This window comes from Myotis myotis, unplaced genomic scaffold (genome assembly GCF_014108235.1).
Source record: "Myotis myotis isolate mMyoMyo1 unplaced genomic scaffold, mMyoMyo1.p scaffold_m19_p_1, whole genome shotgun sequence".
NCBI classification, from domain to species: Eukaryota; Metazoa; Chordata; class Mammalia; order Chiroptera; family Vespertilionidae; genus Myotis; species Myotis myotis.
In genome coordinates, this window is record NW_023416313.1 from 134,433,805 (window position 1) to 134,459,736 (window position 25,932).

Below are 25,932 nucleotides of genomic sequence, written 5' to 3' on the forward strand. Positions count from 1 at the left end.
ACAGTTATTTCCAGACCCATAATAAAAGATCACAGAAAATAATATTTAGCTGAAAAGAATAAGACCTCATGGCCTTTATTCAAACTCATCTTGTGCTTTTGCACTTGGCAATCTAGACCAGCGATTTTCAATCCGTGTACCACAAGAATTTTTAAAATATGTCAAATTAAAAAAAATGACAACCAATACAACAATAGTTGTCCAATATGAATGAATCACAATTATACCTTTTTTGTCATGTTGGCAAAAATACATTTTTTTTTGTGAGTCACAGAATTTCAGTAATTCGTTTGTATGTGCCATGAGAAGAAAAAGGTTGAAAATCACTGATCTAGATACATCATATTGATGTAATGGAAAACAGTAGAAAACTCTGGTAGATTTCCCAAATTTTAATATGCTAATGATATATCAAACTTAGCTCACACCATAAAGAAGGAAGGAAGAATGAAGTGAGGGAGGAAGACAAAAAGAGTTCTTGAAGTTCTTACACTCTGGATCTAAGGCTGCTGGCACTCACTTGGATTTTTCATAAGTGCAGTGAGATGCCTCACCACCTGGATGAGGAAAATTCCTTGACTTCTGCTCTGGCAGTTGTGTGTCCTCACATGTGGCTTCATTAACTAATTCATTGCATTTCTGATGCTTGCTTCCCTTAGAATTCTCAGTCAGCTGTTTGTCTGGCTGTGTGTTTTTATTTCTTCCTGTAGTCTCATGTTCCATAAAACTTTGGGCTGTTTAAAATAAAAACACACATAATGTAAGAAACACCATAGCTACATATTAAATCATTCAAATGAATATTTTTGTGGAAATAAATGCTCTCAGAGCTTTAAACATGTACTTATTAGTCTTACTCCTATTGTGATCACATAAGCATGAACAGCGTGATTCTGCCATGAATATTTCCATTCCCACAGTGAGAGAGCATTTAGGACAGTGGTTTAAACATTGGATTCGGGTTGGAATAACCTGAGGTGTTTCTAGAAATCCAATAGGCCAGACCCATCTTATATTAATGAAATAAAAATATCTGGGAGTGATAGAATGACTCCAGCATGCAATCAAACTTGAAAATCATTGATTTAGAGGAATTATTTTCAGATTACTTTTTCTTCCTAAACTTTGAAAACTAGGTTGCAATAAGTTAGTGATTATAGTAAACTGAAATTGTGCATGGAACTGTTAATATCAGACTGTCTGGATCAGAATTCCAGCTTTGCCAAGTACATAATTTTGGGCAAGAAAACACACCCACACCTCCGTCTTGTTTTTAAAATGGGAACGTAATAAGTTACCTCAGTTGTTGTGAGGATTAACTGAGTTAATACATGCAAAAACTTGGCCGAGTATCTGGCACATCTGTAAGTGTTAGCTATTATTTTTGTAACCATCATCATAATATTATAAAATGAATATTAGAATTATTTTAACTCCCATTTTATCAGATATGTATTATACATTAGGAGATCTGTTTCATAAGGCCTTGCTATCTCATAAAAATTATTTTAAGCTGTAACTAGTAAATGATAGCTATTTCAAAAGAAATGTATTATTTTGGGGGAAGAAAATGACATAAACACAAGTGCACAAAACAAACTCTTTCACCAGTAAATTAGATTAATAGGCACAAACACTGATTGTAAGTAGAACTTTATTATATCCACCAAAAATATTAAAAAGCAAAACTGTAAAAAGCAGGTAAGTATCATCTGCTTCTTGGTGATGCCATCTGCAACCAGCCAAATTTAAAATTTTTTTAAGGCAGAGAGAGTAGTTTTAAAATAAAAGCAAAATGGGGCATTTATAGATAAGGTACTTCTCACAAAGTATTCTTTCTTTAAGAGGAAATTTTTTGCTTGTATATGTGCTGAAATTAGAGCCAGTTAGAAACTCCATGTCGTGGACATTGTCTTATTGGTGGCTGAAGCTAGGTTAGAAACCACGGTAGTAAATTACTCTTGACTTCACTTTATTTGAGGGAATGAATTGTGAAAATATGCTATCATAATTACCTACTGTAAGGTATCTATAAAATTTCAACATTATATTCTTTTTTGGTTTAAAATATAACAATTGTAGGTTTTTGGAGATAATTTGTTGCTTCTTGGCATTTCAAAATGCATACTTGGTTGGCTTAGATGTTCATCATGCTGTTTTTCTAGAAAAGCCTGGTATTGGTCACATGTAACACCCAAAATCTGAATGAGAATTTTATAAATGGGCTCTCAGGAATACCACTATATCATTAACAAACCATGCTTTTCAACACTCACAGAGAACTTGTAAGTAATTCAAACGAAAGAAAATTATAAGTAGATAGTGAAAGCAATATCAAATAACAAAAAGTGTCCCCAGGGACATATCAAAAAATATCTATTAGGGCTTATACTATGCTCCAGCGTGTGAGGTACAAAGATTCATCAAAAAGTAAAAGGATGTGCCAGCTATAAATCGCCCCCAGTTGCTTATGCCAACACCATACCAACTGCTTCAGAACCTTAAGTCTTAACTCTCTGACCTGTTTTTGATACCAAACTTTGGATTATCTACCAATTGTCCCATTTTTTGCCTCTGTATTTTTGTGTCTAGTTTAGCATCTTTCTCCTTTCAGTTCTTTATTCCTAACCTTCTACTGTTTAGTTTACCCCATCCCTGATATCTATACTTGCTACTTGCTTACTACAATTATAACTTTACTTCAGCGTACCTAATGTCAAATTTGTGATTTGTTGATTTCTTGGATACTCACTGCCTTTACACCTGTGACCGCTACCACCTCCAAATTCAGAGGAGAGGTAGGAGCTTCCCAATAAGAGGACTCCTTGCTAGTCCCTCCTGCATAAGAGTAATTAGAACCCTTTTTACTATTATTAAAATGAATTCAACAAGACCTAACCCACTTCTGGATTTTACTTCTAAGTGTTTAATATTTTTTAAGAACCCTGTGCTGTGTGATTTGGCTCTGATTAATTCTGGATGTTTCTACTCTCACTCAGCATTTTAGATTCCTAACTATAACTGTTCATCAGACATTTGGAGCCTGCTCTGCAAATCAGACTATCCATACTCCTCTATGGAGACTTTGCTTTTACTTTAGAGAAAACAAGGCTGATTTATAAAATTTCCCTTTCTGTCTGCCTTTTATTCTTTTTTTTCTTTTTACTATTTTAGCAAATATTGCTTAAATTCTTTGAATGCTCTCAGTGCTTTCTTACTCTGCCATATTGCATTATTCTATATCAGAATTCAATCATCTGTATAGGAAGTTTGACTTCTCTAATTAATTTATTAATTTAATAATTCATGGAAAACCTATAGTGTGATATGTCCTGTGATAAGTACTAGAAAAAAAAAAATCCCTAGCCGATTTGGCTCAGTGGATAGAGCATCAGCTTGCGGACCGAAGAGTTCCAGGTTCGATTCTGGTTAACGGCACATGCCTGGGTTGCAGGCTTGGTCCAATGTGCAGGAGGCAGCCTTTCAAGGATTCCTTCTCTTCACTGATCTTCTATCTCTCTCTTCCTCTCCCTTCCTCTCTGAAATCAATAAAAATATATTTTTAAAAAACACAGGTAAGAAACAGACACACACACACCCCTCCCCCATCAAGGACTCTATAATACATTGAAGAAAGCAAACTGATCTAATAATTTGAATATAATGTGATAAGGAAGGATTCCGCTAGGGATTTAGAGACCAAATACAATGGCTAAATATACTGATGCTCAACCGTAAACTCTGGGAAAACTTCACAAAGGCATTTGTTACCAAAAAACAAAACAAAACAAAACAAAAAAACCAACAAAAACCAAGTAGGAATATGCAAACTAATGAACTGCCAAAGGATTGGAGCTTGGAGAAATAAAGAAAAAGTAACAGACTATAAGAATAAGAAGAGAACAGGAAGAAGAGGCCCAGAACAAAAGGAATAACTTTAGGAAAAGCACAGTCATTTCTTACATGGACATGACAAGATGGTGTAGTCAGAAAGTGAAAATTTCTAAAATGAGCCACATGTAAAAACAAAGTCCAAGATGTGATTTAACTGGGAATGGGTTGATGAAATAGACTGATAGTGAAGGTACCTGGAGAGGAGGAAATCAAGGACTCAGGGTAATAAAAAGCTTAACTCTGAAGGCACTAAAGTCATCCAGGAAAATGACAAGAAACTGAGAAGAGAAATCAGAGTCAAATGCAAAATACTTCATGGACTGCGTAAACACACTAGGACAGACATGAGAAAGGTAATAAGAAATGATTGTGGATAACAGTCATTTCCTTTTTCCTTTTGAAATAATTTCAGCCTTATAAAAAGTTGCAAAAACAGTACAAAGAATTTCTATATACACTTCATCCATATTCCCCAAATGTTAACATTTCCCTATACTTGTTTTATTATCCATTCTCTGTATCTATCTGCCTACCTACACATATATAATTTTTCTGAAACATTTGAGAGTAAGTTGCACTTTGACTTTTCAAGTCAGATTTTTTTTTATAATGTATTTTATTGATTTTTTACAGAAAGGAAGGGAGAGGGATAGAGAGTTAGAAACATCGATGAGAGAGAAACATTGATCAGCTGCCTCCTGTACAGCCCTTACCGGGAATGTGCCTGCAACTAAGGTACATGCCCTTAACCCAGTGGTTCTCAACCTTCCCAATGCCACGACCCTTTAATACAGCTCCTCATGTTGTGGTGACCCCCAATTTCATTGTTACAAATTGAACATAATTAAAGCATAGTGATTAATCACAAAAACAATATGTAATTATATATGTGTTTTCTGATGGTCTTAGGCTACCCCTGTGAAAGGGACGTTCGACCCCCAAAGGGGTCGTGACCCACATGTTGAGAACCGCTGCCTTAACCGGAATCGAACCTGGGACCTTTCAGTCTGCAGACTGATGCTCTATCCACTGAGCCAAACCAGTTTAGGGCTCAAGTCAGATTTTAAGACACTATCCTGTTGCATCTTGCCAAATTTCATCGCCGTACTCCAAGCCCAACTGAAATTCAGTTTCTGAGTTAGTACCTTCTCCAACCAAGAGAAAAAAATAGCATAGAGACTCTAATTCAGTCTTCAATTATTTTTTCCTGAACTCTCCAAACCAGGATAAAGGTCTTTATGAAGTGATAATGGGATGAAGCTATTGAAGTTTTAGTTGAGCCCGGCAGGCGTGGCTCAGTGGTTGAGTGCTGACCTATGAACCAGGTGGTAAGGGTTCAATTCCCAGTCAGGACACACGTCCGGGTTGCAGGCTCCATCCCCAGTGTGGGGCATGCAGGAGGCAACTGATCAATGATCCTCTCTCATCATTGCTGTTTCTATCTCTCTTTCCCTCTCCCTTCCTCTCAAAAATTAATAAAAATATATTTTTTAAAAAATTTAGTTGAGCTGTTGGTATTGCCTATCACCTGAAAAAGCATTACGCATGGAAATATCCTATCTAATAATAGACAAATATGGTAATTGACCGTACCTTCGCTATGCCTCCCATGGGCTAATCGGTGAGGTATGCAAATTAACCGCCAACAAAGATGGAGGTTAATTTGCATACATAGGCATGAAGCAGTGGAGCGAAGACTGAAGGCGGCTCCGGCCGCAGCGAAGGCCTGGGTCCCGGATGCCAGAAAAAAACCGGTGCCGGCAGCCAGGGGAAGGGAAGGCCTATTGCACGAATCTTCTCGTGCAACAGGCCTCTAGTAAATCAATAAAATACAATAAAAAGTGAAGTTATGGCTCTGTTTTACAAACCAGTCAATTTAGATAAATGTTTAAATGAACATTTTCACTTTTGATTAAAACTCTCATATGCAGGCAGACGAAAGCTTAAAGCTTAGACTATTGATTCTTCTCTCCCGCACATTTTAAAACGGAAACTCTATAACCTCCTTTAGTAATTTGCTTCACTGTTTAATCAATGTCATTGTTAATTATTTCACCATTAAGACTATTACTATTCAAATTTATTTCTCCAAATGGACTTAGAGAATAAATTATCAATCTCTTCTTCATAATTCATAAGCCTCTGAGATCTTTCTTTCCTTGGGGTTAAACAACAGGAAATTTTTTCATGACGATTATCAGTCCCTTTATTCATTTGCTCTTCTATGGGCACACTGTGTTACTTGGATGTAAGAATTTGATTACTTCAAATACATTCCCCAATTTTTGCTATTACTATCTAATGCTGCCACTGCCATATAAACTTATCCTGTGACCATTTGAAACTGATGTTATGGAAGACTACTACTAGATATTCCTCACATGGCACCTACAGCTCTTGCTAGAGATAATTTATCCACTTGGTCAAAATGGGCAGATTTAGTGAAGATATTTTTTGGAATCTTAATACTTAATACATGTGCCTAGATGGGCTGCTTTAAAAACCCTGTATCTCTTTAGTGACTTTCATGCTGTTTCCAATGGATCATTTTCATGATCTAACAAATCCTCTCTTTACTTCTAGAGGTACTAGTATTACCAACTGTCTCAATGGTAACCTTGTTATTAAATTCTCAATTCCTTAGTCCAGAAAATTAACAGCATTATCCTACTTCCTATTTTAGGAACAAAATCTTTAGAACCTCCTTTGAGTTCAATTCTCCAGACAATTATACATTAGTCAATGTTTAATATACTCAGTTGAATTGATGCTACACAAGAAATCATGACTCATGGCCAAAAGTAACTTATTTCACAGCTACTATACAGAAGTGAGGAGGTAGCTAGAATCAAATAGGAATTCTTAGAGGCTGGGAAATTCTGTTCTGTCTGGCTTTGTAAATAGTTTGTGACAAGGGGTATCTGTGTAAATGGATTTGGTGGTCCCCTGGGGGGTCAATGCTGTTTACTGAGCTGTTTCTTCAGAGTGGTTGAGTTAGAATAGTCTCTAGGGATCTACTGGGGTTTCTCAGCACAGAAACATCGCAGCTACCTGAGAACTCACTGGCAAAAAAAGAAAGGGGAAGAGAAGTACTATGGGCAAGTACATTCAACTACATAGATATCCTGCTCCTTCAGATGTTGGTGCTATCAGGGAAATTTCTGGATAAAATGAACTATAACAGATGCAATTTGTTAATATGCTTTCTGACACTTGCTAACACAACTGGTCACCACTTCCTTAACTCTTTTTTTTTAATCTCTGAAAGGTTATTACTTATACTGTAGCATCTGATTTCATAAGTATTAAAAGAATAAAAACCTCATTGTTTCTTTTATATATTGACTATCACCACATTATGTAAGATCAAAATGATATAAAATATTTTTTACTATTAAGTAGTTATAAATTTGATGTGGTAATAGGATTACTACAGTAACCACACATTTTAAACAAAAGATGTTATCTTTTTCTCACTGGTTAAAGATTTTTCTAAATGAGTATTAGTGTCAACAAAATCAGAACAACAGTATCAGTTAGTGGCTCCAAATAACTTCTACCAATTCCTAGAGTTTTATGTGTATACAGATACTGCTTATTTCCTCTACTAAATTATTTCTGACTATGTTTCCTTTTTGGGGGTGGGAGGTTTTTTCACATATTTGCATTTATGGTTTTCCCCCCAAACATAAAAGAAAAAGACATCAGAAACTTCTGCCGTGTCACAGGAACAGAAGTGTGTGCAAGAGAAAAGTTCAGACTTTCCAACTAGAACACTGGTATGTTTGGATCTGCCAAGCAGAATCAGTGCATGGGCTCTTAAGATGGGCTTCAGCGTTTTAATGCTGGCTCTACCACACAGCTGTATAACTTTTAGCAAATTACTTAACCTCTCACCAAGTTCTCTATCAATAAAAAGTAATAATAGCACCACTTCAAAAGGTTCTGAGAATTAAATTATTTAATCTCTTAAAAAAGTGTCAGCACAGAATTCATATTCAATAAATATTAACTATTATTATCTGTGAAAATCTGTTTTGCTCAAAGGAAAATATTTATTTATTAAAATATAATAAAAATAAGTAACATATAAGAAAAATTCTTATTAAAAAATAAGAGGAAATGGATCTGGAAAATAAAATGCTAACTTATTCAATGAGAGAAACATGACAGAAATACTTAATGTGGTAAACTGTAATTAATAACTAATGGTTTAATAAAGTTTGTATCAGATTATAAAACAAATTACAGAAATAATAGAACTTCAAATTTTAGAAATCTTGACAAAAGATCCTGAAAGAAAATTCAATCCCATACAAATAAAATTAATAGTATAATTCTGTAAATTCAATCCATTGCAGAAAATAGGAAATGCAAATGGCATGTTCTGTAACATAATTTGAGCACTCACTACATTGGCACATTATATTAGAAATAATAACAATTGTAGTTAGTAGATCACAAGTGATTATCACTCACAGATTCTAATTTGGGAGTCACAGGAAATTTGGTAACTTTTGGATCCTTGGCTTAAAAAATGCAAACTTGCTACTTAGATACCGCATATTCTGTATATTCTCTCAGGGTTTTTTTGTGGGTTTTTTTAGTATGTTTTGTTTTGTTTTTGGCTTTACCAGCCATAAGAAGTAGAAGAAAAAGAACTATAACTTTCATTGTAAGTCTGCATACTCACTGCCCACATTTCAAGTACTGAAAGCTACATGTAGCCATTGGCTACCATGTTGGAGAGCAGAAATACAGAGTCTTACATAGTTCTAATAAGGGTTGTGGTGTGTGTGTGTGTGTGTGTGTGTGTGTGTGTGTGTGTGTAAAGAGAGAGAGGAGGAAGTAAAAAACATGTTGCAGAGGCTGGATGTAGCTGTAAGATACTGAAGATTTTATAAAGGTTTATAAAGCTGGAAAATCATGAAATCTGTCAATATGACATAATTTAACCACTTGGATATGAGGGTTAGACATTCAAAATAAACTACTTCCTTTACATTCCTATACATAGTTATATATCTAGATAAACCTGTCAAAATGAAGTGGTGATGAGTTATTTCATCTTTATGACAATTCAATGACTTCGCATATCATGTTACAACTTCTCCACTGCTTAGTCATGGAAATTACTGAAATTTTGTTACTTATTTTATTATACAAAAGCTATTTAAAATGGTGAAACTGCACCAAATTTTTTAAAGTTCTTGTTTGTTTCAATAAGTCTCAAATAGTCATGAATACATCAATATTCATTTTACAGGGTAAAAGGGTAAGAATTCTGTGTAAAAACTAAGTTTTATCATAAGGTTTCAGTTTTTAAATTTTAACATTGTTTCTTATAGAAGGCCATGAACAGAGTATAATAGTATAATCTCCTAAAGCTTAGGCTACATAATTAACTTATGAACATATTACATAAAATAAAGCTTTGTAAAACTTTTATTACCCTATTTAAACCATTATAAATATTATTTAGTCTGAAATGATTGTGAAAACTATCCTATCTTTATTCTTTTTGTCCTCCAGTGATATGAACCATTTGGCTACTCACTGTATATTCCTAACCTTGCTCAATTTTTCTTATTATAATAATAATTTGTATAAAGCAATTAAAATGTAAATGAACTAGGTAAATCTTAAATTTCTACACCCTCAAGTAAAATAGGTTCCATAATTATATATATTTTGTTTAAGTATGAATACATACAGATTGTCCATATATTCAGCAATTTCTTAGATCACTTATAGAAGGCAACTTTTCAATAACAATTATAAAGAGAAAAAAAAAGTTTTTCTTTATATGTGCCTTTCATTTTACTTAAGAGTATTTTTAGGTTTGGAAAACAAAATAGAAGAATCACCAGTCAGATACTAAGTGGAAAGCACTGAAACACAATGTTAGTTCTAATGGATGGATGATTGTGTTTGGTCTTTTGAAACTTTGAAGTATAGGTAAGTCTTGATCACACAAATTAATAAATCCTAAAGCTGGAGTTAACAATAACCATTACACCCAAATTCTGCAGCTTAGCCCAGCCAATTTTTCAAAAGGTCAGGTTGTGAACTGGAGAAGATCAGGGAGGTCCACCGCATAGCTTTGTTGCCAGGCATCTCTCGTCTGGATTGTTGCAGGCATTTATTAGTATTCGTCAGCAGACTCAACAGAGCAAACAAGAAATTCAAGCACGAATAATAAAATGAAATGCTGCTATATAACCCTTTGTCATTCAGCAAATATGGGACTTTTTAGCTACATTGTTCCTAAACCTGGGTTACTACTTTAATTTTTCTCCACAGTGCAGTCTGAATGAGTATGCATGTGTGTTAAATGCAGAGCTCCCCTAACAACTGCAGGACTGCCATTTAATCTGTTGGTAGATGGACCATTTCCTGTGGGAACCCTAGCTATGATTTCCAGATCCACCAAATAAATCTCAGATTAAGATTCCAAATGAAACCTGCCTTTGGCAGATAAAAAATGTCAAGATGGATATAAACAGTAAAATTATAAATTATCTAGGTGTTGCATGACAAACCAATGTTCATTTTTTTTGTTGACATGTGCCCAGATATCAAAACTATATGAGACATTCATCAAATGTCACACTTTCACAATATTGGAGGCATCATTAAAACTGTTTGACTAAGGACATCAAAGTGTTTAAGCAGTAGCTCAAAAGTATATTTGTGCAAAGTAGAAGAATAAATTTACATATCAGCAGCAGCTCATAAGGGATGGGTAAATACTCTGTTTATCTCTCATTGTAATTCAGTTACTTTAAATACAAGATTTTAGGAAATCATTATACTCTATATGGCATCATTACATAACTTTCTATGCAAATGATATACATTTTATTCAAATTTACCATTTGTTTCTCCAGGAAAAAACACACAAAACAAAACAGAAGCATAAAAGGTATAGGCTCCCATTTCATTAATCAACTGCGCCTACTATACTAGTGTCATATTAGTCAGTTACAGGATATAGCATCATCACCTCCTTCTTAGAGTTTCACTTTAAAAAAAAAAAAAAAAGCATTAAATACTTGAGACAAAAAAAAAAGGCCTGAGATAAATTTGATTTTTTTAAATAATGTGTTTATTTCAAATGACCTCACAGAGGGGCAGAGACTTTTAAAAAAGAAAAAGGTAATAAAAGGGCAATATAGAACATCTTAGAGAGCAAATGACCTATTAAAAATGCAGAGGAAGTCTCTGAGGCTGGTCTCTACTAAGTCCTCAGGAGACCAAGGACAGGTTTTTAATGGAAATTTTTGTTTTGTCTTCACTCTTCTTACCTGGACTAATACAGCCTGTTCCGGTCCTAATCTCTATACTGGTTGATTATAAAATATAGGCAATGAATGTTTCTGAAAGGAAACAATCATATCTCTTGAATAAAAATCATTATTTTTTTAACTTTAAATTCTTGCAAGCAATTAAGTAAAAGGCTTCAGTGACTCCAAATTTTTCAACATGTTTTTTTATAAAGATTCAAAAACCATCTAATCTACTTAAAATATAAATCTATTTAAACTGCAAATTCTTTACATTAATATGGGGAATGGATAGAGAATACTCTATATACTCATACTCAAATGTTAAAATTTATACAAGAGCCTAAATCCTTAAGGACTACGTATTTGTTCTATTTCCTATCATATTTCCTCCAAAACATGTGTTGTTCCAAGCAAACTAATGCTGAATAAACCCTACCTATCCCAATTTGTTAGGGTTCAATATTAGTCTGAAATTCTTAAACACTGGGGGGAAAATAGAAAAAAAAAGACATTAATTGAAGAAGAAAATAAGGATATCTTGTTCTTAACTTTTATTATACTTCTATATTAAAAATGCTCAAAATCAATAAATATTACTATGCTTTAGAATACATCAAATTATCTCAGGAATAGCCAGTGAAATGATTAAGGAGGTGAATTTAGTTTTTAATTTAAAAAATATTAAATTTGCAAAAGCTAACATATTCACTAACTCTACAAGTATAATTTTATCAGTATGAACTGATTACTTTTAACCTTTCACCCACTAGCATCCTGAATTTAAAGTACCAACAAGTTTTGACATGTGAAGACTAGAATCACTTAAAAAATAAAAATGAAAGTCAAAATAATATTTTGTAAAATAATTACTTTTTACCATACATCGTCAGCACAGCTTTACCATTTATCAAAAAATTATCAATTTTATCCAAAAGCTATAGATTAGAATATTTCATTTAGACTATGAAATAATCTATGCAACCAATTTCAAAATTTTGTAGTCTGAATTGTTCTTTTTGCTTTTTCGTATTCCCCAAAAAGAAACAAAAGCATGAAAAACAAAACAAAGAAAAATTCCTTCTCAAACTTCTCCAAAATGAATTTTTAAATGTCCTACATGGAAAGTTTTGACTCATGTGCCTGTGCATGCGTGTGTGCGTGCGCGCGCGCGCACACACACACACACACACACACACACACACACACACAATTGGAGCATTTGGTAACTCCCCAAAAGTACTTTATTCAATTATCAAATTTATTTATAACCAAAAGTAGTGAATAAATGCAGTAAATGTAGTCACATCAGTCCTACTCCACAGCCAGTCAACCTGGACAACTGTGTAAATGGCATTAATTTGGTTTATACACCAATGTACATTGATTCAGATCTGTAAAATCAACAAAATGCCAATGTACTCTCAGGACTTTGTAGTAATCATACTAAAAGTGACAAATATAGTCACTACGGAGAGTACGACAATCATCTTAAATATGATAGACTGAAATTCTAACTTCTAGAAAAATAAAAATTTAATATATTAAGATTTGTATTGTAAATATGTGTTCCAGGAAGTGCTCTGGCATGAAGGAGCTATAACCAGAAATGAATAAAGATGTTTAACAGAATCTAAAACAAAGCATAAACTTTTAAAAAATTCAAGTAGTTTTTCTATTTCAAAAAAAAATTCATATTTTCATGGCCACAAATAAATTTGAAAGAGCTTGTATAATAAAAGTAGAATTGGATTTCTCAAATAAAAGAAATAGTCACAAGTTGTACAAAGAGAAGATCATATAAATATATCAAAATGGGGGAGAAGTGGTCCTATTCAAAAAAAATTTACCATTTTCATGCTTATTCTCCTTAGTGATTATTGTTTTTATAAAATGAAGCACCTAAGGTATAGTAAGAATTCCAAGAGTGCAGACTAATCAAATTTAAAACACTCTAAATTGAGTAAAAAGACAAAGATTCCTATCATCTCACAAACTGTTCCATTATTAAGAATTTATGGGTAGATTCACCAAATGGAGCAAATGTCCTGCGGTAGTGGGGATGCTGATAGTGGGGAGGTTGTGTGTAAGTAGGGTTAGGGAGTGCCGTGTATAATGGGAGCGCTGTACTTTTTGCTTAATTTTGCTGTGAGCCTTAACCTGCTCTACAAATAAAGTCTATTTAAAGAATTGCCAAAATGCATAATTTTGGCATAAATTAACAAATGTGAGTTATTTGTATCAGAAATAAATGAATTTCAAAATACAGTGCAAACAAACTTTATAACCATTTAAAAAATAAAGTTCCCCATGTAAAATTTTTTGTTTTCATTCCCCTTTCCTACCAAGGCCAAGAGTAGTAACAGAATCATTCGTATCAAGCTTAAAATAAAAACACCCAGAACAAACTTATTTAAAGAAGATAATTTTTAAAATAAAATAGTATATCCTCAATAATTTTTTTTAAGAGTTGCCTTGGCATTTCCTCTGGAAATCAATCAATCCTTGCTGGCCAGCTGCCAGTAATCCTAAAACCACTCTCAAAAATTCTAGATGGTCATGTATAAGAAGCTACCAGCATTCTATTAAGTTAGGTACTATGGAGATGAATAATAAATCTAATCAGACCTCAGAAATGTCTTTTCTAACCACTCTATGCAATATGAAAAATAAAAAATGCATTCTTAAATTCATACTTGCTAAAAGGAAAAAGCACACTGTATGATGCCAACAGACTGAAGATTTTATCACAACTGGGATTTCAATGCAGACAAAATTAGGTTTACCCTAAGTGAGTATCATTGACTTATATTCTATTTTATCAAATATACTAAATATAAGCTATACTACTTTGAAAAAAATCAAATTTCTAATAATGGGGTATGAACATCATTTTTGAAGATTCTTATAAAACTAGTAATTTCAAGTTGTTATTTCTGTTTCCTAACACTTTTAGATTTTTTATATACCTACTTTCACAGCTGAATGGCATACAATGACAACCACCACCATCATTCATTTAGACCCTGTAAAATACGTCAACAACCTTTTTTTCCATCTGTAAAAACTACTATCACCACCACACTATTGAAAAGAATAACTCTGGTATACGAAATACATATTAAATAAACTCATTTCCTGTTTCAGGTATTGTCGTAGGACTTTCATACACAACCCCTAACTTTCAAAAACAGTCCTAAAGGGATTATCTCCTCCTCTTCCATACAAAAGAAAACTCGGGCTTCAAATAATTATGAAACCTGCACCCAAGTACAGGTAACTAACATAAGAAGTGAAGTATTAACAAAATTGAAACACAGGTATATCTAGCTCCAAACCTGCATTCTTTCTTCTATAACATTTTAGTGAAATTATTAAATGCATTGGTTCTCCAGTGTAATTTACCTTCTACTTTAAAACAAAAGCAAATTACATTACTCATTTAAGGAAAATACAGCATTATTTACTAGAAAGCCGATTATTAAATACAATTCAAGATCCATTATTTAACACAAAATGATTAATTATCCAGATATTTTCAAAACCTTGAATTTCACGATGCTTAGGAAATCATTTTTTTTTCCTACCAACAACTTTGTTGGTAGAAATGGGAGCCCATTCTATGCAACTTGCCACTTCTTTCTCTGCTTTAAAAGAAAATGATTTATTTAAATGATATGAGGTTCTACAATCATATTTTAGTTACAATGATCAAAGACACATCCTAGATGTTTTTCTATAGATGTCTACTTTTATAAAATGCTTGCAAGTCATGCAATAGTTTTAGGTATAATTCAAGTACAGAACAACAAATGGATAAAAGGTAAAAAGAATATATACTTTGTGAAAAGACAGAAAGATAAATGAACCAATAATAAAAGAGATTGATGGTGGCACACAGGTTCCAAATGCCACACAAAAATAAATAGTATTCTGACTAGAAATGAATAAACCACTTATAAGTTATCTTTTGCGAGGTTTTAGTCCTAGTTATTAATTTTGTTTGATAGAAAAACCATAAGAATCATGGCTATAAAAGGTAATAGCTAATTCAATTCAAAAATAAAGAGGACATTTGCTTTTTACCAAAATTCAGCAAAAGATTTTTAAAATATTTGCTAGCCTCCAATAAACTACATGTAAGGATTCAATTAACAAAAGCAGTTCTAGAAGTAGTTTTTCATCCCAAATTTTAAATGAGTATAATGATTTAGAACCATGCTTACTTTTTAAGCTTAATAGAAAGTAGTTTTAAAACAATTCATATTTAAATTGAGATAAAACCTAAGTGAAAAAAACTACTTTGTATGTAAATATACATTAAATATAATTTCCTAAAATAATAAAACTGAAAATAATATTGAAGAAACCATAACATTGAAAGGTGTTTGTCTAAAGCTTCCTCAAGCTCTGTGATTCTTACCATCAATGGGTAAGAAATATTTAAAATAGAGCAAAATTAATATTTGAGTAGGCACAGTAATCTTTTTTAATCTTTCTTAGGGAACACTGACCCCTAAAGGTTCTAAACTTAAATATGTTTTACAATATTCTAAATTTAACAGGCACCCAGACCTCATTTTTACCTATATTAGTGTAGGAATGTATAGATATGACATACACACTTATTCATAAATAATATGCAACCTATTTCCAATGGACTTCTGTGTGTTACAAAACAACTAAATTATGTTTCTGCTGATTTAATAAAAAAACTACCAAAATTTAATATAAAAATATCCAGAAATTTTTTATACTTTTCCAATTAATCACTCATAGGAGATTTTGACCCCATGTCTTCTTTCCTATACAGTTAAGTAACTAATAAGTAAATGCTAAAAAGAATTAACCAATGACATAACAAATCATTCTTTCTGAAGGCTGACTTTACATACATACTTTGATTATGACCTTTTTTGTGTGTGGGCTTTTTTGTTAAAAAGCAGGAAAAGAATGAATCTTGAAAAAAAAGTTTTTGTGAAAGGGTAAAACATCAATTACTTCTTAAAAAGCCAGAAGATGTCACTAATGCTCACTGGGCAACACACATTTATTCCCTCACATATTGCTTCCATCCGCTGAAAATTTCTTTCATTTAGGTTTGATTTTTTACCTACTTAAAGAAACCTGGGCACCTTTTGTAAATGTCATCACCCCTTCCACCAACCAACCTTAGCTTTACATTTTCCAAACTACCTATAATGACAAAGAAAAATGTAAATAGTTATATCAATTAATATTAGATATTTCATCCTTTCTTTGACTTAAATATTGAGCAATGTTTCTACAATAAAGCTAGGAAAAGAATAACCACTTTAGCACTCCTCATAATGAATCTGTAAAATGATACAAAGTAAATCTGCATAATTCAAGTTGTTAATTAGCTCAATTTAAAAAAATAAGTAAAATAGCATTAAATGAAATAACTATTTATGAGAGTATACTATGAACATTGTGTAAGAAAGTTCTGAAGTAATCTATGCTTTATGATAAATCCCATGAACCGTGATATCAAAGAAATGACTATGTAGACTTCACTGGTTTAAATATATAAGTTATCACTGAATTCAAAAGATATTATATTTACCTGTTTAATTTTATATTTTTTAAAATATATTTTATTCATTTTTTACAGAGAGGAAGGGAGAGGAATAGAGAGTTAGAAACATCCATGAGAGAGAAACATCAATCAGCTGCCTCCTGCACACACACCCCCTACTGGGGATGTGCCCACAACCAAGGTACATGCCCTTGACTGGAATCGAACCTGGGACCTTTCAGTCCGCAGACTGTCTCTCTATCCACTGAGCCAAACCGGTTAGGGCTAATTTTATTTCTTAATAATGTTTCTCTAATAGGCCCTTTATAAAATATGTAATTGTCTAATTCCTATTTCCAATGTCAAAAGTATGCCTATAAAAATGCAAATTTTCTTAATACTGTTTTAGTCACAGCTATTGTAGTCTCTTTCCTGCAAACTATGCAGCCATGTCTTTAGCCCTAAAACCTTCCTTTTCATGAGCATCCTAGAACTTCAGCAGCTCCATTACTCTGCAACTTTCCTGCTTGTTCCATATTTATTATTATTGATTTCAGAGAGGCAGGGAATGGGATAGAGAGATAGAAACATCAATGATGAGAGAGAATAATTGATTGTCTGCCTCCTGCACACCCCACACTGGGGATCAAGCCTGCAACCTGGGCATGTGCTCTGGTTCATAGGTCGACACAACCACTGAGCCACTCTGGCCATTCCACATTTATGAGAGGAATTTCCTCCATAGCTTCCAGCTCTTTAGATATATTAAAAATAATTCCTTTGGCTTAAATATTTGTTTGTCTATAATTTACACAACACACTTTTCACAGTAATGTGACCTCTGAGTAGGAAACATAAGTAACAGGGGCATTATGATTTACTTCCTCTTTTCTTATTTTATACATAAATCAAGTAAAACTGCTTTGAGCTCTTCAAAAGAAGGCTGTTTATTTGCATAAATGAATAAAAACAGCTATAAAACATTAGTTTCCAGGTTCAGACCTATGTATCCTTAACACAAACTTACATAAAAAGAATAGATCAAAATTGTCACAAAGTTCATACACTAAAACATTTAAACTATATATTGAAAACCTTTAACTACCTTATTTCATATTACTTTATACACAATTCACTTACCTGGATTCTAAACTCCTAACAAGCAGCCTAAAATCACAAATAAGAGAAAAGTTGCTAATGGTAGGCAGAAACAACAGGAAAATTTATAACAATATGTAAGTCAAAAACAAATGCAGAAATCAGAAAAAAGGTATACTCAGAAAGCACAGACCTTTCTAGTCCTAAAAGTAATTGTGTAGCTATTAACTTATTTAGAAAAATGATGATAGAACAATCACCCAAAAGGCCCTTAACCTCCTGAAAGAGGTAACAGTTCATACCTGGTGAAAAAGGAGCCCTGTTGGGGAAGGGGAATCCAAAAAGAGAGAGAGATGTGAAATGTGCTAGTAATAATCCTATTTTTAAATTACAAAATTGTTAAGGAAATAAAAATGATGGACATAATATTTAAGCTTTCAACTATATGTGATACTATAGTCATAATGGTCCATTTCCCAAGGATTCCAGATTTGCAACATTTTACTGTAAGAGACTTCAATTAAAAACCTAACATTTTTTAAAATCTCTCTCTTAATGGCTCTATTTTGCTCTATTGATAGTCAGATGTGCCTTTTTATCTCTTTATCTCTCTCTCTCTCTCTCTCTCTCTCTCTCTCTCTCTCTCTCTCTCTCTCTCTCTCTTTCTCTCTCTACCAGGCCATCTCTCAGTATGTCTTTCAAATTGTGTTTCTGTCCTGATTGTTCTGTCCCTCTGCCTGTAAATATGTGTGTATCTTTCTCTCTCTTCTCTGTTGCTGTCTTGGAGTGTCTTTCTCTATCTCCATCTGCACATCTCTGTTGCTCTGACTCTCTCTGGCCCCCTCTGACACCATCTCTCCGTGGGTGTGTCTGTGTGTATGCCTATGCCTATGCCTGCCTCTCTGCCTCTCTCTCTCTCTCTCTCTCTCTCTCTCTCTCTCTCTCTCTCTCTCTCATTGTGTTTCTCTTACTTTGATTGCTCTGAGTCCAGGTGTGCATATGTCTTCGTATGTATATCTATAACGTGTCTTTCTCTGTGTCTCGCTACTTGAGTGTAGGATCTCCCTTACTGTTATGCATCTCTTTCTGCTTGTGTTTCTTTTTTTGAGTGTCCCTCTCTTTATGCATCTCTCTCCCAGTTATTCTCTCAGTCTTCATGACTTCGTGTGTCTATGTGGTTCTTTTTCTCCCTGTGTGTCTGGTCTCCTCTTTTTCTCTCAGTAGCTCTTCCTCTGTGTGTGTCTCTTTCACTGCATGTGCCTGTCTTTGTGTGTCATTCTTTGTGTCCCTTTTGCAGTGTGTGGGTCTCTTTATGAATGCCTCCTCCTTTGTGTGTGTGGGTGCATGTGTGTGTGTGCTTGTCTGCCTCTGTCTAATTGGTTAAAACAAACACACTTCATTCAGTGCCTTGAACTAGCACAACACCTGGGGTTTGGTATTAATATCTTAAAAGTCCTTACCTTTTGACCAGTCCTCCATTTGTACTTCTGTTCTTGTTTGCTCTGGCAATGTCTCTGGTTTTTGCTCCAGGATTTGAGGCTAAAATAAAGCCACCTCTAGATAAATAAACTTAAAACAATATATCAGACCACACCTAAGCCTTACCTTTGTTTAACAGAGAATTTACAGGATAAATGATTTTCTAAAACATTTATAATGGGACAATTAACTGCGCATTCAACAGATGAAATTAAATCGTTTTTCTCAGAAACAGGTTCTTTCCTTACACTTATATTTTAGTAAATACAGTTCAGGTTAAGCTTCTAGATATTATTGCTCCTTTGTTAGAGAATCATTTAATTTATTTAGTCTTCTCCAACTATAAATTCAACTATTTAACAAGAATAAAATTTCTGGACTATTTGTCATAAACTTTATTCCAAAAATTTCAAATTTATTTATTTCAATTTACAATGCATATTTTCATATAAAATATGTTATACTTGTAAAAGTCATTTAAAAACACTTTTCCAATAAAAAAAAACCATAAAAACTATCATTAATTTGTGGAATTATTCGTATTTTTCTCTTAAACTTGATTTCATAATAAACATGACAAAAGCTCTGCAAGTTTTTTGTGTGCATGCTGTTAAGGAGAATAAAATTAGATTTACCTCACAGCTAGAACTCTGCATTCTTTAAAAAGTCCTCAAATAAAGCTGAAGTAAGCTTCTCTTTTTCCAATTTTCTCTAAATATGTTGATCTGGAGTTGGCAATCTTTTTCTAAGTTTCTCATTTACTTTTGGATTAGCTGAAAATATAGGAAGTTATTAATATCAAAGAAATATGTTCTAGTCAATGAAGCCATTTCCCTACATATTGCCCAAAAAGGTTAATAATAATTGCAGTCTTTTAATAAGAGATTCATATAGCAAGACATGTAGAAAATACAGTCTTTAATAACCTCTGGAGTATTTTAAAACATGTCTTACAGGCCTTAATGTGCTTAGTAATATACTATTTAAAGCCATAATTTTATCCCTCTGTAATATACAGTCACTCTTCCTCATCATTTGCCCAGCTAATGAATGCCAGCAATTAGTAAAATGTAATCCCATTGCACAATCATTTTAATGCTTTTAGCACTCAGAAAAGTAAACACCAAATTAATACTGCTCAAGCCATATCAGATCCTAGTTGGAAGCAAGCAATTATAGTTCAGCTCCTCAGGTGTAATTAAATGATTGGAATGATTTAGTTCCATAAATGCAAGTTAATTCATAAGCAAGCAACAAATATACTGGGAGTAATTACAAGAAACATTGACAGTCTAAGCAGGGCTAATTCTTTCGTGAGGCTGACATAGTAAAATGCTGCCCTCTGCTGGGCATATAAATGAATACGTCAGATCTAAAAACAAAACCATCCCCCACCCAAAACCTAACTTTTAAAAAGACTAGAAAAAATCATAATAGCCAATATAGCAATTTTATTTTACTCCTTATACAAAAATTTTAATGTGTGCATTATATTGTGATGATTTCTACACACCCTGGTAATTAATGCTTTTTCCAATCAAACTCTGAATGTGAGTTCCCAAACATACCAGGCTACACCTGCATGTCTAGTGAAACAATCATTCACTGTAACTTTGACAGTCTACAAGTGAAACTTCTAGTGCCCATCTGCACTACCAGGCCAAAGACTATATTGTCTTATAGGTGAACCCTAAGTGCACTGTTACAGGAAATAACTAAAATATGCTTTTATAAATACTAAAATTCACACACAAAAAATCTCTGGAAAGTATGAAACAAAATACTCGTTATTGTGACTATACATAATGGTCTAAAATTAATTGTAATGAACTTAAATAATAAACATAAAAACTATAACACTGGCATAATGTCATTTTAAGCATATTAAAAAACATAAAGAATAACAGGTAGTATAAAAAATAAAATGCATCTCAGTTTTACTTAAGCCATGCCTAACTTTTCACTTTCTTAGGCTAAAATACAGAACAAATTTACTTGTACGCTACTCAGATGGTTCTTAATTAAACTTCTCACACTAAACTTCAAGAAGTTTGATTATACATTTAAGTTATGCTATAATCATCGATAAGTCTGTGTTAACACATGTATTTGAAGCACTAAACCCAATCAGAATCACAATAAGACTTTCTGCAAAATTGAACACATTCTCAAATATTACCAATAACACAGCAAATGTTTAAGTCTCCAATAAATGTAAGTGATACTTGCAGAGAATGATGTTTCAACACCACCAATATTTTGGGGGAGGGCAAGAGCATTATCACCCTTCTAATATGCTTTCAAATGCACTATAATAATCATATTCTAAGTCATAGCCTATGCAAACTATACAAATAAAATAAATCAAAATATTAAAAAGTCCTACCACTAAGTTTAAAATGTACAGCACATTTGCTTTGCCCTTGATGTCACAGTCTTATTTTTCAATTCATATCCTGTACACTGTAAGTTAATTGCTTTTGGAAAGTACTTATTATTCATGTAAAAATTAATGTGCCAATATATTTAAATCCTCTTAAATGACCATTCGTGCATCTGTCTTCTTTAAGTACCAATGAAATCTGTCAAAAGACATCAATGTAAAATTATCATAAAGAAAGTTCTAATAGAGATTTTTTTGTGCTAACACAAGATTTTCATATTCACCAACTTTACTTCAATTCCATTAATTTTTTAAGATACTTTTAATAAATTCACCAAGTAAAATTTTTAGGCCCCATAGTCTGTCATTTGTGTTCCAGCTGGCATTATGAATATTAATAACAGTGTTATCCTGATTAAATAGGCTTCATATGAAATCCTTGTGAATCCTATAGCTCAGACATCTCATTTTTCCAACTCTTTATGAATTTGGATTCTGACATTAAACTGGAAAAATCTTAAAAAACAGATTTAACCGTACATTTGCATAATGTCAAGCAAAAATTAGATGTTCTAATGAAGCAAGTTAATTACAACTTATGTATCTACATACTGTAATAGGAATAAAAGATTTTTGTAAATATGCAACATATTTTACACTTCTATTCATTTCAGGACAAAGGATTAAGATTAATAAAATACTAATTTGTTTTCTTAAACTCACCTTAAAGATTTTATATCAATAACTTGTTCCGATCAAAAATTACATATTCACGTTAAAACTAGTGGGATGATTTTACACTAGAGATCAGGTAAATTAGGCTTCTTAATCAAAATGCTACTTATTAAAACACAGACAAAATATAAGTTAATTACTTTACCACTATTAATGTATACCAGGTTTAAATAGCAAAATAAAACTGATTTCCAACTAAAGTTTATTTGTAAGTTGTGCTGAAAAAAATTACCCATGTTAAAAAAGAAAAAGAAAATCTTTAATCAATACACAGAACATGCTATACTATTAGTACCTGTTAAATTAAAATCTTCTCCATCACAGATTTCTAACCTCATTCCAAATTGTTTTTAATTATCAAAGGAAGTGAGTCTTGTTATATAGAAGAAAAAATAATAATTAAGGAAGCCACATACTCCCTTCTTTCTATAGGTACGTGGGAATCTGAATATACCTGCCAAAATTTCATAACTTCACCTTACCAAAAAATGTAGATTGCAAATTTTTAAACAAGCCTTTCAATGCAAACATGACTTGTCTCTCTTAGCTTACTCAGCAGTAAAACACCAGTGAAACAAATTTTGTTCTTTAACCAGTCTAAAATTTCTAATCTGCCTAAAAAATTATAGGTGATTCTGACATTTATCTTATAAAATTAAATGCCTTTTTGATATCAAGGCATTCAGAAAAGGGATTTCATTCCCCAATGTAACAACACCCAGGATTTTTTAAAACTTATTTTAAATATGAGTTGCCAGTCCTACTTTCCTCCACAAAAGCCACATTATAGCAAAAATTTTTGGCTGACTCTGGTTAATGACATTTTTTTTTTCTAATGCCTCTTTATTTAAATTATAAATTGTGTAAACTGAATCCAATAGTGCCGAACTAGGAATCACTTATAAAACGGCCTCATATATAACTAAACAAACAAACAAAACACCAAATTTTGTTTTCCTAGATTAAGAAATGTTGATCATTTCTGCATTGAAATGATTTCATTAATAGGCCAAAGGAGAGCCAAATATTTTATCACATAACTCAGCATGTACAACATATAAATATGCTCTATTGCTGGATCCTCATTTTAATAGACAAAAGTCTCTGAAACAATCACAGTCCCTGGTACATCTCTCTCCAACAGAGTTTCACTCACTGTGCCTCACATCCCAGCCCACTCCCTCTCTACCAAACTCCAGACAACCCAAGTTCCTCAGAGCCAGGGAAAGCAAGAAGAGGTTCAGGGAGAAAGAATATGAATGAAAGTGGCCCCACGCCTCAGCTCTCAAAATTTAAAACAGCATATACTACCTGACCCCTCACTTCCACTCCTAACAATATTTAGAAAAGTATTTAAAATATTTAACATATAAAGATATTCATTAAAGCAGTATTTACATGAGAGAAACTACTCATGCTCTAGTCACACTGTACTTTTTTCCGTTCACTGAACTCGCCAAGGTTTTTCTTGTCTCAGAACGTTTATATTTACTATATCCCCTTTGCCCAGAATCCTCTTTTCTATATTTCTAAACCATTTTTCTCATTTTAGGTCCTGCTCAAAAGTCAACTCTTCAAAAAGGTTTTGCCCAGTTACCCTATTAAATAAAGTAGACATATAACATTATCTATGCTACTGCCTTCAGGGAACTAATCTGTTTGGGGTTTATTTCATTGTTTTTGATAGTACTCAGTATGTGTGTATTGGGCAGACAGGTAGATGGACAGATAACTAGCAGAAAAACAGACCTAAGATAAATAAATGTTTATCAATAGAATACTGGTAGCCCTTGACGGGTGGCTCAGTTGATCGGAGTGTCGTCCCATGCACCAAGGGATTGAGGGTTCGATGCCCGGTCTGGGCGCATATGGGAGGCAACAGATCAATGTTTCTCTCTCACATTGATGTTTCTCTCTCTCTAAAATTAATAAAAAGATACCTTTGGGTGAGGATGAAAAGAAAAACTGGTAAAATAAGTAAGAAAGGCAAGAAATATGCACTATGTATGGAAGATTCTTTCTTCAAGTATTTGTTAAGTACCAATATACTAGTATTATGTGTTAGGAACTATTGTAGGAGTTAGATATAAAATGGTGAATAAGACAAATGAATTTCCTGCCCAAAATATGTCTTGAGCCAAAACAATATAGGCACGGAACATGAGTAAATTAAAAACAGGAAAAAGTAAAATTATACTCACAAGTGCATACATGATTGAACAGTATTTTTATCGAGAAAAAATACATAGGAAACTATCAGTGGAAACTATGAAGAAACAGCCTAAGAGATGAAGTGGAGAGAGTGAGAGAATGAAGAAAAGCAATATTTCTACTTCATTTTATATCTATCTGTAGAATTTCACTGTTTTTACCATGTGCAGTTATTTTTAATTTAATAATTAAATATTTATTAATAACTTTGGAACTGAACAGGAAACTTGAAGGAAGCCACATTACATCTGAGAGATCCAAAATGAACAAAAGGAAGTAATCTATGATTCCCTTGAAACTCTGAAAAAAATTATTATTGCCTAATTAACCTTTATAGTTATACTTTGTATGGTTGTTTTCTTGCTTGCTTGCTTTAAGTACAGTGAGAAGTTCAAATCTAACTAATAAATGGCAAGAATATTCAGAATAAAGAAGTTAAAAATTAGTGAGTTTCTGAGAATTAAGCAAATAGTTCTTAAGACAATCACATTTCTTGTTCAATTAGGGGTTATTTACAATAGTCTTGGTGCTTAGGATTCTAAAGTTTAAATATTTATAATAAAGTAAGTTGTTTTACATTATAACACTATTGTATGTTTGTCACAGATAGTTCCCCTGTGTTGTATGCTTTAGTAATCAAGAAATTATTTTAAAAAATGAATTCCTTCCCATCAAATTAAGACGAAATAAATATTTGGTATTTAAAATACATGTCTTTTACACTTTCAAAACTTCAGGGGCAAAACAATATACCACTTGAAATACTGGAATAGTTTCAGTGCCAGTTATAAACAACACTTTGAGAATGAAGATGGACTACTGATATATTTTTAAAAAGTAAAACATTAAAACTAGTATTATTTTCAGAGATACAGGATTAATAGATACAGAATTTTCTAAAATGTCCAACAACATTTTGCCCTAGGCCAAACTAAACTAAATCAATCTAGCACAGACTCAAATATAAAGAAAAAGTCAGGTTGTGGAATACTCTGACTCTCTGTAGGGAACAAACAGCCTGTTTTCTTAGATTCCTGTGGGTGCCAAGTTCTGATGCAATGACACTTTCACACAAAGGCTTTCATTTCCATATAACCAACTGAAGTTTTGGCAAATTAAAAGTAAAAAAGTATTAGAGAAAGTTAAATCGATATATAATGACACCTGATATGAGCAACCATTTGAAACAATCAGACAACAGCTATTAGAAAATGTCTTTCTCAAATAAAGTAAAAATAATCATACATGGTCTTAATTCATACATCATAATGCATAATAACAAATTTTTATCAAAAGGCATATATATA

General features: G+C 32.8%; 1 protein-coding gene across 8 annotated transcripts in view; it reads right to left on the bottom strand.

Moving 5' to 3' along the window:
• The window catches only part of MIPOL1 (mirror-image polydactyly 1), a 365,567-nt gene that overhangs the window by 283,397 nt on the left and 56,238 nt on the right, over positions 1-25,932 (bottom strand). For 4 of the 8 annotated variants that reach the window (XM_036352921.1, XM_036352910.1, XM_036352890.1 and 1 more), the window contains 3 exons: positions 19,932-20,069; positions 19,278-19,356; positions 521-734 (listed from right to left, as the gene is read on the bottom strand). In XM_036352921.1, coding sequence (XP_036208814.1) covers positions 521-734; positions 19,278-19,356; positions 19,932-19,952 — 314 coding nt within the window. In that variant the 5' untranslated portion in view covers positions 19,953-20,069. Of the gene's footprint in view, positions 1-491; positions 735-17,859; positions 17,887-19,277; positions 19,357-19,931; positions 20,070-21,682; positions 21,879-22,402; positions 22,520-25,932 lie in introns of those variants that run through there. The other 4 variants (XM_036352880.1, XM_036352900.1, XM_036352927.1 and 1 more) reach the window with 4 other exon arrangements.